The sequence below is a fragment of the Typopeltis vanoorti genome, chromosome 19 (assembly GCF_054136105.1).
Source record: "Typopeltis vanoorti isolate ZY-2024b chromosome 19, IOZ_Tvanoo_1.0, whole genome shotgun sequence".
Taxonomy (NCBI): Eukaryota; Metazoa; Arthropoda; class Arachnida; order Uropygi; family Thelyphonidae; genus Typopeltis; species Typopeltis vanoorti.
In genome coordinates this window covers 91,638,043-91,651,054 of record NC_143567.1, presented here as the reverse complement: position 1 = coordinate 91,651,054, position 13,012 = coordinate 91,638,043, and the positions used below count along the sequence as shown (strand labels likewise).

The window sequence follows — 13,012 nt, the reverse complement described above, 5'->3', positions numbered from 1 at the left end:
TGAACTAGGCTTACGCTGGCTTAACTTTTCGTAACTCCGAACACACTTTGAATCATCTATATATCGGCTGTGCAACTCGCCACGTGGACATCTATTTCTTTACATTCTCTCCATTTTTCGTAGTTGTCACTGAAGTTGGAACACAAAGAATATGCTTTCTTTTCCTCGACTTTATGGCATTCTTCGCTTCTCCCATAGGAAATACGGAACCGAAATTCCACTCACTTTTGTTTCCGTGTTGTGACGTGGAGATATAATCCCTATCTCGCCACTCAGGAAAATACTGTGAAATTCCTACGAAAGTGCTCGCGAAGGACTCTCCTGGAACAGAATCAAAACCAAAACCAAAAAAGCCTCGTGGGGGGGGGGGTTTCCAACCCTTTTATACCTGTTCTCCTAACGGCACTTTTTCTAACTTCTTTTCTCCGCCCCCTACTTGTTTTTACTTCACCAACCAATTAGGGTGGCGTTTTTCTGCCAAACGTCCTTTGATCAGCGAGCCCATAACGATGTCTCAATCCGGGAATTGACCCTAAGCGATTTTCTGTTGTTTTTCTTGTGCTAGCCTCTAATTTAATCCCTTTTCCAAAATTTTTCTATGAACTTACTTAATAACTTAATCTCTAGCATCTCACATACCATCTCTTGTGACTAATCCTTTTCTGTCTTATTTAGTTAAATTTTCTCTTTTAAATCATATCACAATATTAATATATTCTTTCTTTTGTTAGTTAGTTTAACAAACACCTTTATTTTTTATATGTTTTATTGGATGCAAGAATCTTTCTTTTTCTTTTAATTAATTCAACTATTATCTTTTATGCAGGGTTTTTAATTTATTTTATCTTCAATATTTGTTCTTCATGTTACACCATGATAGCTGAGAATTCTATATTCTTAAGATATCAGGGTGTAACAGAACAATAATTCAACATCAAGCTGGAAACCAATAAATCAAGGAGTACATCAGGGTTGCCCTCTCTCACCAATTTTATTTAATATATACATAGATAAAATCATAAAAGAATGGAAGATAACTAATGAAGGAGGATTTAAGATAAATTGTAACACCAGATTAGCTACTCTTCTTTTTGCTGATGACCAAATAATCCTTGGAAATAATGAAGATGAACTACAAAAATCATTATGGAGTCTAAATAATCTGATAAAAACATATGGTACGAAATATCAACCGACAAAACAAAAATCATGGCCTTCAAAGGTGCTAATCCAATAAGAAGCAAAATAGTAATAAACAACAAAATAATAGAGCAAGTAAATACATTCAAATATTTAGGTTGCACAATGTCATATGAAAATGAAGCTGATATAGAACCAAAGATATCAAACTTTTTAAAAGTAACAGGCATTATAAATAAAATTTTTAAACCCAATTATGTACAAAAACACACACGAATAAGAATCTACAATACAGTAGCTAAACCAACTTTACTTTATTGCAGTGAGATATGGAATAAAAAAAAGTGGATGAAAGAAGAATTGAATCATCCGAAATGAAATTTCTGCGCAGAACTGAAAAAGTCACAATAATGGACAAAAATGAAAAGCAGCGAAATCAGAAAAAAACTTGGAATTACAACCTCCCTAAATGAAACATTTAGGGAGGTTAGGGAGTTATTTGCTATAGAGAAAAATGGAAAGAACACATACTAAGAATGAATAGAAGCAGAATACCTAAACAAATTCTAAATTACCAGCCAAAAGATACTCGATGCAGAGGAAGACCCTTAAAAAGATGGAATTGAGTTTGGAACAGGCCACTTGGCCTATAAGCCTGGAAAGGAAGAAGAAGAAAAACCCATCAAAAAACAAAAACCTTAACTGTAGAAAGGCAGATGGAGTAGATGATATTCAATCAGAAATGCTCAAATATGGAGGTATAAATGTTTTAAAGTGGCAACACTGCATAATTCAGAAGGCCTGGTCAGAAAGTCTCTATAGAACTCTACCCCAATCATCTAGAGACATACATCATCACATTTGACATACAATCAACATGTATGGCAAATGCAAGTTCGAGTATGTATTTCTCGATATAATGTCCCATTCCCATCTACACCACATAACTGCAGTGTTTTGAAGAGCTTTGCTCTTGGCAGCTTGTCATATGTCTTTTCTAGATCTACAAAACTTAAATACAGATCCTCATTATATTTCCAAGATTTCTCAACATTTGGCTTGAATCCAGCTTGTTTTTCACCAAGTATCTCTGAAATAATTCTTCTTAGCCATTTCTCAAGTATACCTGCATAACTATCACCAGAAACATCCCATAGTTCTTTTTTGTTTTTGCCAGTAATTTAACAAAAAAGGTTCCTCATGTCCTAAACAGGATTTGAACCGCAGTCTTCACTAGCAAAGAGGCATCATCAAAATTGACTGAGCTATAGAGGCTTTATATATATATATATACACTGTGTTGACAAAAGTATTTGGACTCGTTACATGACATGAAAATTTCAGATCTTACCACATGCAGATATTCAAGGAGTGCCTGCATAAGTCTGATAATAAAAGGTGGGATGTGCTACATATTTTGCACAGTACTTGATGTCAAGATGCCATGTTTAGCTGAACTGATAGACTTACATTGTGGGGTGGTAGTTAGCTGTCACATCAGTGGTCTTTCTGTCTGTGATATTGCTACCTGTCTCAGTACACCAAAATCCATCTTTGCTTATGTCATTCATAGATAGAAAGTTGATGGTGCTACCACAGCAGGAAAATGTCCCGGAAGGCCATTGACACTCACTGGCCAAAATCGAACGAGCCCTGTCTCGGAATGTTCAAGCATCCTGCATGTCATACGCAGCAGATCTCGCAGTTAACCTGGAAAATGCTGCAGGGACATCTATCAGCACAGGTGAGAGTTGTGCAAGTATACTTGAGAAATGGCTAAGAAGAATTATTTAAGGGATACTTGGTGAAAAACAAGCTGGATTCAAGCCAAATGTTGAGAAATCTTGGAAATATAACAAGGATCTGTATTTAAGTTTTGTAGAAGAATGGGACATTATATCGAGAAATACATACTCGAACTTACATTTGACATATATGCTGACTTACATTTGAACTGAAAGTCAGCATTCAGAATTGAAGGAAGTACAGGAAGATGGTTTGAGGTTAAACAGGTGTGTGACAAGGGTACATATTTCACTGTTCTTTATTATCTAAATGGATTTATGAAGCAAAATTGTATTAAACCTGATATCAAAATTGGTGCTGTTGATCTTAGCTGTTTACTTTATGCAGATGATATTATACTTCTAAATGAATCCAGTACAAGTATGCAAGATTCCCTGACTTAACTGAATAACTGCTGTAATAAATTTCATATGAAAATCAACAATTAAAATAATGAAAATAGGCAGAAGTATTCAACTGTATTCTAAATGGAAAACCTAAAGAACAAGTAAAACATTTCAGCTATTTAGGCACAATTTTAAGTGAAGATGGCATATTAAATATGGAAATAGACTACAGAATTAGTAGAGTTGGGTTAGAAATAAAACATTTGATCAAAGACTGGAGACTACAGATATGAAAATTCTGAAAAATATTAAGGGAGTGAATAGATGGCTATTTAGGTACAATTTTTAGTGAAGATGGCATATTAAATATGGAAATAGACTACAGAATTAGTAGAGTTGGGTTAGAAATAAAACATTTGATCAAAGACTGGAGACTACAGATATGAAAATTCTGAAAAATATTAAGGGAGTGAATAGATGGCTATTTAGGCACAATTTTTAGTGAAGATGGCATATTAAATATGGAAATAGACTACAGGATTAGTAGAGTTGGGTTAGAAATAAAACATTTGATCAAAGACTGGAGACTACAGATATGAAAATTCTGAAAAATATTAAGGGAGTGAATAGATGGCATCAGTGTCAGTATCAAATAAAAAATGAGGATATTAGGTAACGAACCTGCCATTGTTAGCACTCAAGAATGTGTTAGCAGAGTTAATCTCAGATGATATGGTCACTTAAACAGAATGGGAGAAGAAAGATTAGCAAAACAAGTGTTCACTGCCAGGTTACCAAGAAAAATACCCTGAGGAAAACAAGATGTAGGTGGACTGATACAATAAAAAGTGCCTTTGAAGACAGATGAGATCAGCTAAAGATGGAGTTTTGACAGAAAACAGATTAATTTGAACAAAATGATTGATTGAAGTTAGTCATGATGTAACATTTTCTTGCAGTAGTATCATAATATCCTGTACACTCCTTGTGGGAAGATATCAGGAATTTGATGGTGATGATGGAATATAGTGCTCATAGCACCCACCTGCAAAAAGGGTAAGAAAACTGAATATGAGAATTAGAGAGGAATTTCCCTTCTGAGTATTCCTGGTAAGATTTATGCAAGTATACTTGAGAAACAGCTAAGAAAAATTGTGGAAGGAAAGCTTGAAGAAGAAAAGCTGGATTTAGGCATAGTAGAGTTTGTCAAGATGATATTTTTGCTTTAAGACACATAGTGGAAAAGTTATGAGAATATAACAAGCATCTGTGTTTAAATTTCATAGATCTGGAAAAGCCATATGACAAGGTATGAAAAGAAAAGCTGTTAAAATGCTAGAGTTACATGGTGTAAATGGGACATTATATCAAGCAGTACTTAGTCTATATTTGAAATGTAAGTCAGCAGTTAGAATTGAAGGAGGTACAGAAAGATGGTTTGGTGTTAAATCTGGTATGAGACTAAGGTACATTATCTCCACTGTAATTTATCCTGTATATGGATCACATTATGAAGGAAAGTGGTATTAAACCTGACATCAAAATTAGAGATGTTAATCGCAACTCTTTACTTTATGCAGATGATATTATACTTCTAAATAAATCCAGTGCAAATCTGCAGGATTCTCTAACTATACTAAATAGCTGCTTTCAGTGCCTTAACTAAGCAGGTGCACAGGCAGGGCCCAGGATGAAGGAGATCTGAAATGGGATATCAAAAAAATAATCAGTATTATATTCTCATTTCCAAATTTAAAATTTTGCTGCCATGGAGTAGATTCTGTAACGTTTTTGGTTAAAGTTAAAAATTAACCGATCTATTTCTATCATATTTGTTTTTTTATTTTATTTTTTCCAAAACAAAAAAGGAGGATCTAAAAAAATTTGCAGAGGGCCCATAAAAAGCTATTTATGGCGCTGCTGTAATTAGCTTTTCATGTGCTTATCAGTGCCAGTTATGGCACTGATAAATTTGCTATGGAAATCAGAAATAAAAAAGGCAAATGCAGTGAAAATAGGCTAACAGTGAAAACATCAACTGAATTCTGAATAGAAATCTAAAATATTTCAGTTATTTTGGCACAATTTTTAGTGAAGATGACAAATTAAATATGAAATTGACAGCAGAATTAGCAAAGCATATATAGTCAGCTGAATAAATCTGTATGGAATAAGAGAAAAATTAGTTAAATGCTAAGCTAGCTGTATGCAAGGCAATGTTCAAACTAGTTTTAACATATGGATTTGAGAGCTGGTTAGATATAAAACTCGATCAAAACCAAGTGAGAGTTCTGAGAAAGATTAGGGGGAGTGAACAGAGGGCATCAATGGCTATTAGGAAAGAACTTGACATTCTTAGCATCCAGGAATCTGTTAGCAGAGCTAATCTCAGGTGGTATGGTCACTTAAACAAGATGGAAGAGGAAGATTAGCAAAACAAATGTTCTCTGCCAAGTTGGAAGGAAAAAGACCCACAAGAACACCAAGATATAGATGGACTGATACAGTAAAAACTGCTTTAGAAGACAGAAATATAACATCTGATAATGTTGGAGTTTTGACAGATAACAGATTGATTTGGAGGAAAATTGTTGATAGGAAGTTAGTAATGTTCTTCATGTAGTACTATCATAATATCCTGTATGCCCCTTGAGAGTATATGCCAGGAATTTGATGATGATGGTGATGGGCACACACACACACACACACACACACACACACACACACACACACACACACACACACACACACACACACACACACACACACACACCATGTTGACAGAAATATTTGGACACTTAGTTGTGGTCAAAAAAATGGGTTTTAATTACATTTCTATACTGAGTGGAACCGCCTTTGGCCTGAATGACAGCAACTACACTTCAGGACATGCTTTCAACCAATTTCAGATACATCACAACAGGAATATTCTTCCATTTCTTGCTCAACCCCATTGCTGATGCTGATGACTGCCACTGTTGTCATTCACAGTCCAGGAACAGTGTGAAAGATACCAGTCCAAATGTCATTTGGCATTGATGGGGGGGGGGAGAATGTGTGGCTTATTTGAAGCAGTTTTGCTGTGTTAACCTGAGGCATACAACTCTATGAGGACAGGTCTAGCGCTGATAAATGTCCCTGCAAACATGAAGTTGTCCAGGATGTTCAATTAGCCATCAAATGTCGGTTTTGGGTACATCCACCAAAGAAACAAGCCCCATCCAACTGAAATACCTCCATACACTGAACCTCCACCAAACTTGACAGTTGGAATGATGGAGTCCTGCCAGAACTGTTCCCTAGGTAATTTCCAGATCCAAACATGTCCATCAGAGTGAAACATTTGGAATGAGTGATTCGTTACTTCACAGAACTTTTCCCAATCATTCACAGTCCAGGAACAGTGTGAAAGATACCAGTCCAAATGTCATTTGGCATTGATGGGGGGGGGGGGGGGGGAGAATGTGTGGCTTATTTGAAGCAGTTTTGCTGTGTTAACCTGAGGCATACAACTCTATGAGGAGAGGTCTAGCGCTGATAAATGTCCCTGCAGCATTTTCCAGGTTGACTGCGAGATCTGCTGCTGATGACATGCAGGATGCTTGAACATTCCGAGACAGAACTCGTTCGATTTTGGTTAGTGAGTGTCAATGGCCTTCCAGGACATTTTCCTGCTGTGGTAGCACCATCAACTTTCTATCTATGAATGACATAAGCAAAGATGGATTTTGGTGTACTGAGACAGGTAGCAATATCACAGACAGAAAGACCACTGATGTGACAGCCAACTGCCACCCCACAATGTAAGTCTATCAGTTCAGCTAAACATGGCATCTTGACATCAAGTACTGTGCAAAATATGTAGCACATCCCACCTTTTATTATCAGACTTATGCAGGCACTCCTTGAATATCTGCATGTGGTAAGATCTGAAATTTTCATGTCATGTAACGAGTCCAAATACTTTTGTCAACACAGTGTATATATATATATATATAAAGCCTCTATAGCTCAGTCAATTTTGATGATGCCTCTTTGCTAGTGAAGACTGCGGTTCAAATCCTGTATGAGGAACCTTTTTTGTTAAATTACTGGCAAAAACCATGTAAAGAGTAAAGCACTTTAATATTAATGACTAGTTTCTAATTCTTATGGCACTACTATGTACTTCTTCAGATTGGAGCAGAACACAAAACGCAGTATTTTTTACATGGTTTTCACCAGTAATTTAACAAAACACGGATACAAGAATCCACCCAAACATGGTACTAATGTACTATAGGTTGATCAACCAATCTCTCGTGTATGGGATCAACATAAAAAAGAAGCCATGGAAATTGTTAACTTTTTAATGAAGAACCTTTATCAGGGCTTTTCAGTGGAAGGTAAGTTAGCCAGTCTCATATGGAGGTAGCAGTTTCCTCCCAGAAACTCGGCTTTTTCATCCTACAAAACAAATATTCAAACTGTCTAGTAGAACACACAAATGATAGTTATAATATACTATGCAGATAAGATTAACTGTGCTATCAGAGAATTAATGAGGTTTCATAGAAGCCAAGTTACTTGGCCATTATAGGTCACTGAGATTAACATACAAGGGGAAATGGGAAGTAATGTACATGACAGTAATCACTTACTATGCCAAACACTATTACAGTAACCTGACTTGCTATATAACAAACTATTTTAAAGTCTGATAGCATCAATGCTATTCTAAGAGAAATTCACTATAACAACTTTTCTTTTATCTCTGTGGGTTTATTATAGTGACAATTAACTGTATAATAATACCTTACCTGCAGCTAAGTCCTCCAAAATTGTTTTATTCCTTTCACTCTCTGCTAATTTTCCACTTTTGCTTCCATCACCAGCTTCTCCATGTGGCCTGTCAGTCAGCTTTCGATAGTGAAGTGTTTCTTTTTTCACTACTTTTTGTACCAGTTTACGTACCTGCAAAATTTTATTTAGAAATTCACAAAGTTCTAACATAATTATATATGTATGTATGCATTATTAATATAGGCCTTCTACAAAATAATACTAGTATTCTAAATGCAAATATTTTTCAAAACAAACTGTTGATGGTTACATAACCTAAAATTGTTGTTTATCTCTCAGTTTTATGTACATACATGATCATCCAATTTCAAGTAGATGTCAAGCTCAGCAAAAAGCTCAGGGTGTTTCTCATCATCATCAAATTCCTGCCATGTATCCTCAAAGGGTGTACAGGATATGATAGTACCACATGAAAAATTTACATAATTACTAACTTCCTATCTACAATTTTCCTCCAAATCAGTCTGTTACTTGTCAAGACTCCAACATTATCAGATCTTAATTTCTGTCGTCTAAGGCACTCTGTACTGTATCAATCCACCTATATCTTGGTCTTCCTCTGGGTCGTTTTCCAGACAACCTGGCAGAGAACACTTGTTTTGTTAATCTTTCCTCGCCCATTCTGTTTAAGTGACCATATCACCTGAGATTAGCTCTGCTAATGCATTCCTGGATGATGCCAATGTCAAGTTCTTTCCTAATATCCCCGTTTTTAATATGATATTGCCATTGATGCCATCTGTTCACACCTCTAATCTTTCTTAGGACTCTCATATCTGCAGTCTCTAGTCTTTGGTCAATTGTTTTACTTCTTAAGTTAAAATTGGTTTGAACACTTTTGTTTTGTTTGTATACAGCTAATTTAGTGTTCTGACTAATTTCTCTCTTATTCCATATAAATTTATTCAATTGACTTCCTACCATACCAGCTTTGTTGATTCTGTTGTCTATTTTCATATTTAATTTCCCATCTTCACTAAAAATCGTGCCTAAGTAGCTGAAATGTTTTACTTGTTCCACAGGGTCTCCATTCACAACGCAGTTGACATTTTCAACGATTCTCCCTATTTTCATTGTCTTTTTATTGCTGACCTTCATACCATATCTATTACAACAGTTATTCAATGTAGTCAGGGAATCTTGCAGAGTTGTAGCGGATTTATTTAGAGGTAGAACATCGTCCGCATAAAGAAAAGAGCTGACATTAATATCTCCAATTTTGATATCATGTTTAATACCACTTTCCGTCATAATGTGATCCATATAGGTAATGAATAACAGAGGGGATAATGCACATCCTTGTCTCACACCAGATTTAACATTAAACCATTTTCCTATGCTTCCTTCAATTCTAACTGCTGACTTACAACTCAAATAAAGACTAAGTATTCGCTTGATATAATGCCCCATTGACATCATATAACTGTGGCGTATTGAATAGCTTCTCTCTTAGCAACTTGTCATATGCCTTTTCCAGATCAAAAAAACTTAAATACAGACCTTTGTTATATTCCCATGATTTCTCCACTATTTGTCGTAAAGTGAAGATCTGAAATCCTGAACATGCAAAAGCAACGGGTGAAAGAATTGATAGTGGTAGCAGGTACAAATGATTTGAAAGGAAACAAAATGGCTATGGGTGAGGATGTGAAAGAATTGCTTGAGGTAGCAAAGGAGAAGAGTGAGAGAGTTAGGATGGTGAGTCTGTTGCTGCGGTATGACAGTGAAGAGTATAGAAGGAGGGCCATAATTCCTAATGACCTTATGTGTGAATTATGCAGGATGAGTGGTGTGGAATGAGTTCGATGGGCAAAAGGATTTATATAAAATGGATGGTTTACATTTGAATGGTTTTGGTGTACGGAGACTTGTAAAGGTGTTATTGAATGTAGTGGAAGTGAATGTGCAGAATCAGGGAAACTTAAGGGGGGGGGAGTAGATATGCAGACTTTAGAGAGACAGTTGAGTGTGTGATGTGTGTAATATGCCCAAGTGAGTAGGAAAGACCACGAATCAAAATGGGATAGTTAGTATAAGGCATCAAAATAGGGATGGGACATACATGAATTGCAGAAGATGGCTTCTGCAATTCATGTATACTAAGCCAGAAGTATTAGGAGCAAGAAGGAAAAATTATTGGCCTTGGTTGACACTTCCAGACCACAGGTTATTGGCATTAGTGAAACATGGCCGACAGAAGATGACACAGCTAATGAGACATACATGAATTGCAGAAGACGGCTTCTGCAATTGATGTATACTAATGCCAGAAGTATTAGGAGCAAGAAGGAAAAATTATTGGCCTTGGTTGACACTTCCAGACCACAGGTTATTGGCATTAGTGAAACATGGCTGACAGAAGACAACACAGCTAATGGGATTGAATGTGTGGGGTATGGTTTGTTCAGGAGTGACAGGGAAAATGAAATGGGGGGAGGAGTGTTATTGATAATAGCTGATGTGCTACAGCGAGTTTCTTAGATGTGCTAAGATCTCCTTAGATGTGCTAAGGAGAATAGAAGTGGAACTGCAGGATAGAGAAAAGAGCACATTTGAGGATATTTGGTGTGAGATTGAAACTAGCAGAACAAAATATAGTGTTGGGTGCTGCTATAGACCAGGTGATGGAATAGATGGTGGAGATAGTATGTATAAGCAAATAGAAGAAATGAGTGGAAGGAGGAGAGGACACATGGTAGGAAGGAATTCGATTTTATGCAGTTATTAAGGGATAACTATCTGCGACAGCATGTAATGGAAAATACTAGGAGTCAGAGAGTGCTTGACCTAGTAATTGCATCTGAGGATTTACAAGAATATATCATCCAGGTGGTGACATTGCAGAAATAATGAACCAATAGATTATACGGGAATTGTGGTGAATAAAGTGGAGGTGAGTAGTCAATTGTAAAACCTCAATGTCAATACATCTGTTATACTAGCTCGTGTCGTATGTGAAGGGCTAAAGCATTGTCAGTACCCTTGACCATTTTGTTTAATTTGAGTCTCGGGTCTGGGTTAGTCCCAAGGGGGTGGAAAAAGAGGGAAATAGTTCCACTGCATAAAGGAGGTTCCAAGACTGCTGTTGTAAATTAACGACAAATTAGCATATCATGAATCATTGTCAAGATCTTGGAGAAATTAGTCAAGAGAAGAATACAGGATTGGATAGATGAAAATGGGATACAGATTTGGGGGACAACATGGTTTTGTGAAGGGTAGATCATACCTCAGTAACTTGTTCACGTTTTATAACACAGTGACTGCTGAACTGGATAGGGCTAATGAGTTTACAGTGATTCTACTGGACCTTGCCAAGGCCTTTGAAAAGGGTACCACATGGAACTCTAATCAGTAAACTGGAGCAGATGGGGATGGATATAGGGTTGGTGAGATGGATAGGAGGGTGGTTGATGGAAAGATACCAGAGAGTGGTTTATTCAGGTGTGGAGTCCAAAAGACAGCTTGTGACTAGTGGTGTGCCTGAGGGTTCTGTTCTTGGACCACTACTTTTCAATTTGTTCATTAATGATATAGGAAAGGATCTGAGAGGAAGTGTTCACTTGTTCGCTGATGATGCAAAGTTGGGTAGAGCAATTGTGAGTGCACAGGATGTCAAAATTTTGCAAGATGATTTGGATAGTTTGGAGGACTGGGCTAAGGAAAATGGATGTCAATTTAATGTGGCAAAGTGTAAGGTTATGCATTTTGGGGTGAAAAGATTAGCAGCAATATATTACATTGGTGGAATCGTACTCCAGGAGATTGATGACGCCAGGGATTTGGGAGTGTTGGTGGATAAGAAGTTGATGTTTATGGCTCACCTTTATCATCTCTAACTCCTTTTACAGCATTCTTTCCTAAGCTTCTTCAACAACCTCCAGCATATCTTGTCACACCTTCTTCATATTTATTTTCTATGTTTTTGCCAAAGTCCTCCCATGACTTTTGTTTAGCTCATTTTACACAGTGGTTCGCTTTCTTACATTTGTCTCTCTGTATTCTCTAAGAGCACGAGCTGATTTATTTGACAGAAACTTTTGATATGCTTTCTTCTTTTCCTTCACTGTCTCTTTAACTTCCCGTGTCCACCATGGAGTTCTGATTTTTCTATCCTTGCAGATAACCTCACCACATGCCTCTCTGACAGAATCAATTAGGGTTTTCTTCAACGCTTGCCACTGAATCTCCAAGGTTTGGTTCTTGTTCTTAAATTTTCGCTTTAAAACTTTCTCACATGTCATTCTTTTCAATATGAAATTCAATTTTATCCTGCTCCAGACTAAATAGTGATCATTTCCAATTCCAAATCCTCTATACACTCTGGTGTCCTGCACCAGAGAGAAAACATCCTTATCAACAATAACATGGTCAATGAGACTCTTCTTATTCCTTGCCTCTTCTCTCCATGTGAATTTGTGCACATTTTTATGTTGGAACATGGTGTTAGTAATAAGCAGTCCATGTCCTGAGCAGAAATCCAACAGATATTTGCCATTATTATTAGCTTTGCTCTTTTCTCCAAATTTTCCCAAAATATTTTTGTATGTCTCACAATCATTTCATACTCTGTTATTTAGATCCCCAACAAGGATCAACTTTTCCTTTTTCATTGTGTCAGTTGCTTTTTCTAAAGCCTCAAAAAATTCCTCCACTTCTACCTTAGTAGAACCTTCTGTGGGACCATAGGCACAAATAACTCTCATTGTCCAGTTCCCCATTCTCATATTTGCCCACATTACTCTACTTGAGACTGACTGCCATTCAAGAAGATTAGCCTCGTATTTTGTGTTGAAGACTATGGCTACTCCTTCTTTTCCTTGATTGTCATTTCCTGAATATAACATTTTGTTTTTATTGCTCAGAAAGATCTCACCTGTTTTGGTCTCTTTTGTTTC

The 13,012-nt window shown here is 36.6% G+C and overlaps 1 protein-coding gene across 4 annotated transcripts in view; it reads right to left on the bottom strand.

Moving 5' to 3' along the window:
* The window catches only part of LOC150096338 (cell division cycle and apoptosis regulator protein 1-like), a 557,664-nt gene that overhangs the window by 30,493 nt on the left and 514,159 nt on the right, over positions 1-13,012 (bottom strand). For all 4 annotated transcript variants that reach the window (XM_090408838.1, XM_090408841.1, XM_090408840.1 and 1 more), the window contains one exon: positions 8,072-8,225. In XM_090408838.1, the coding sequence (XP_090264964.1) occupies positions 8,072-8,225 (154 nt within the window). The remainder of the gene's footprint in view (positions 1-8,071; positions 8,226-13,012) is intronic.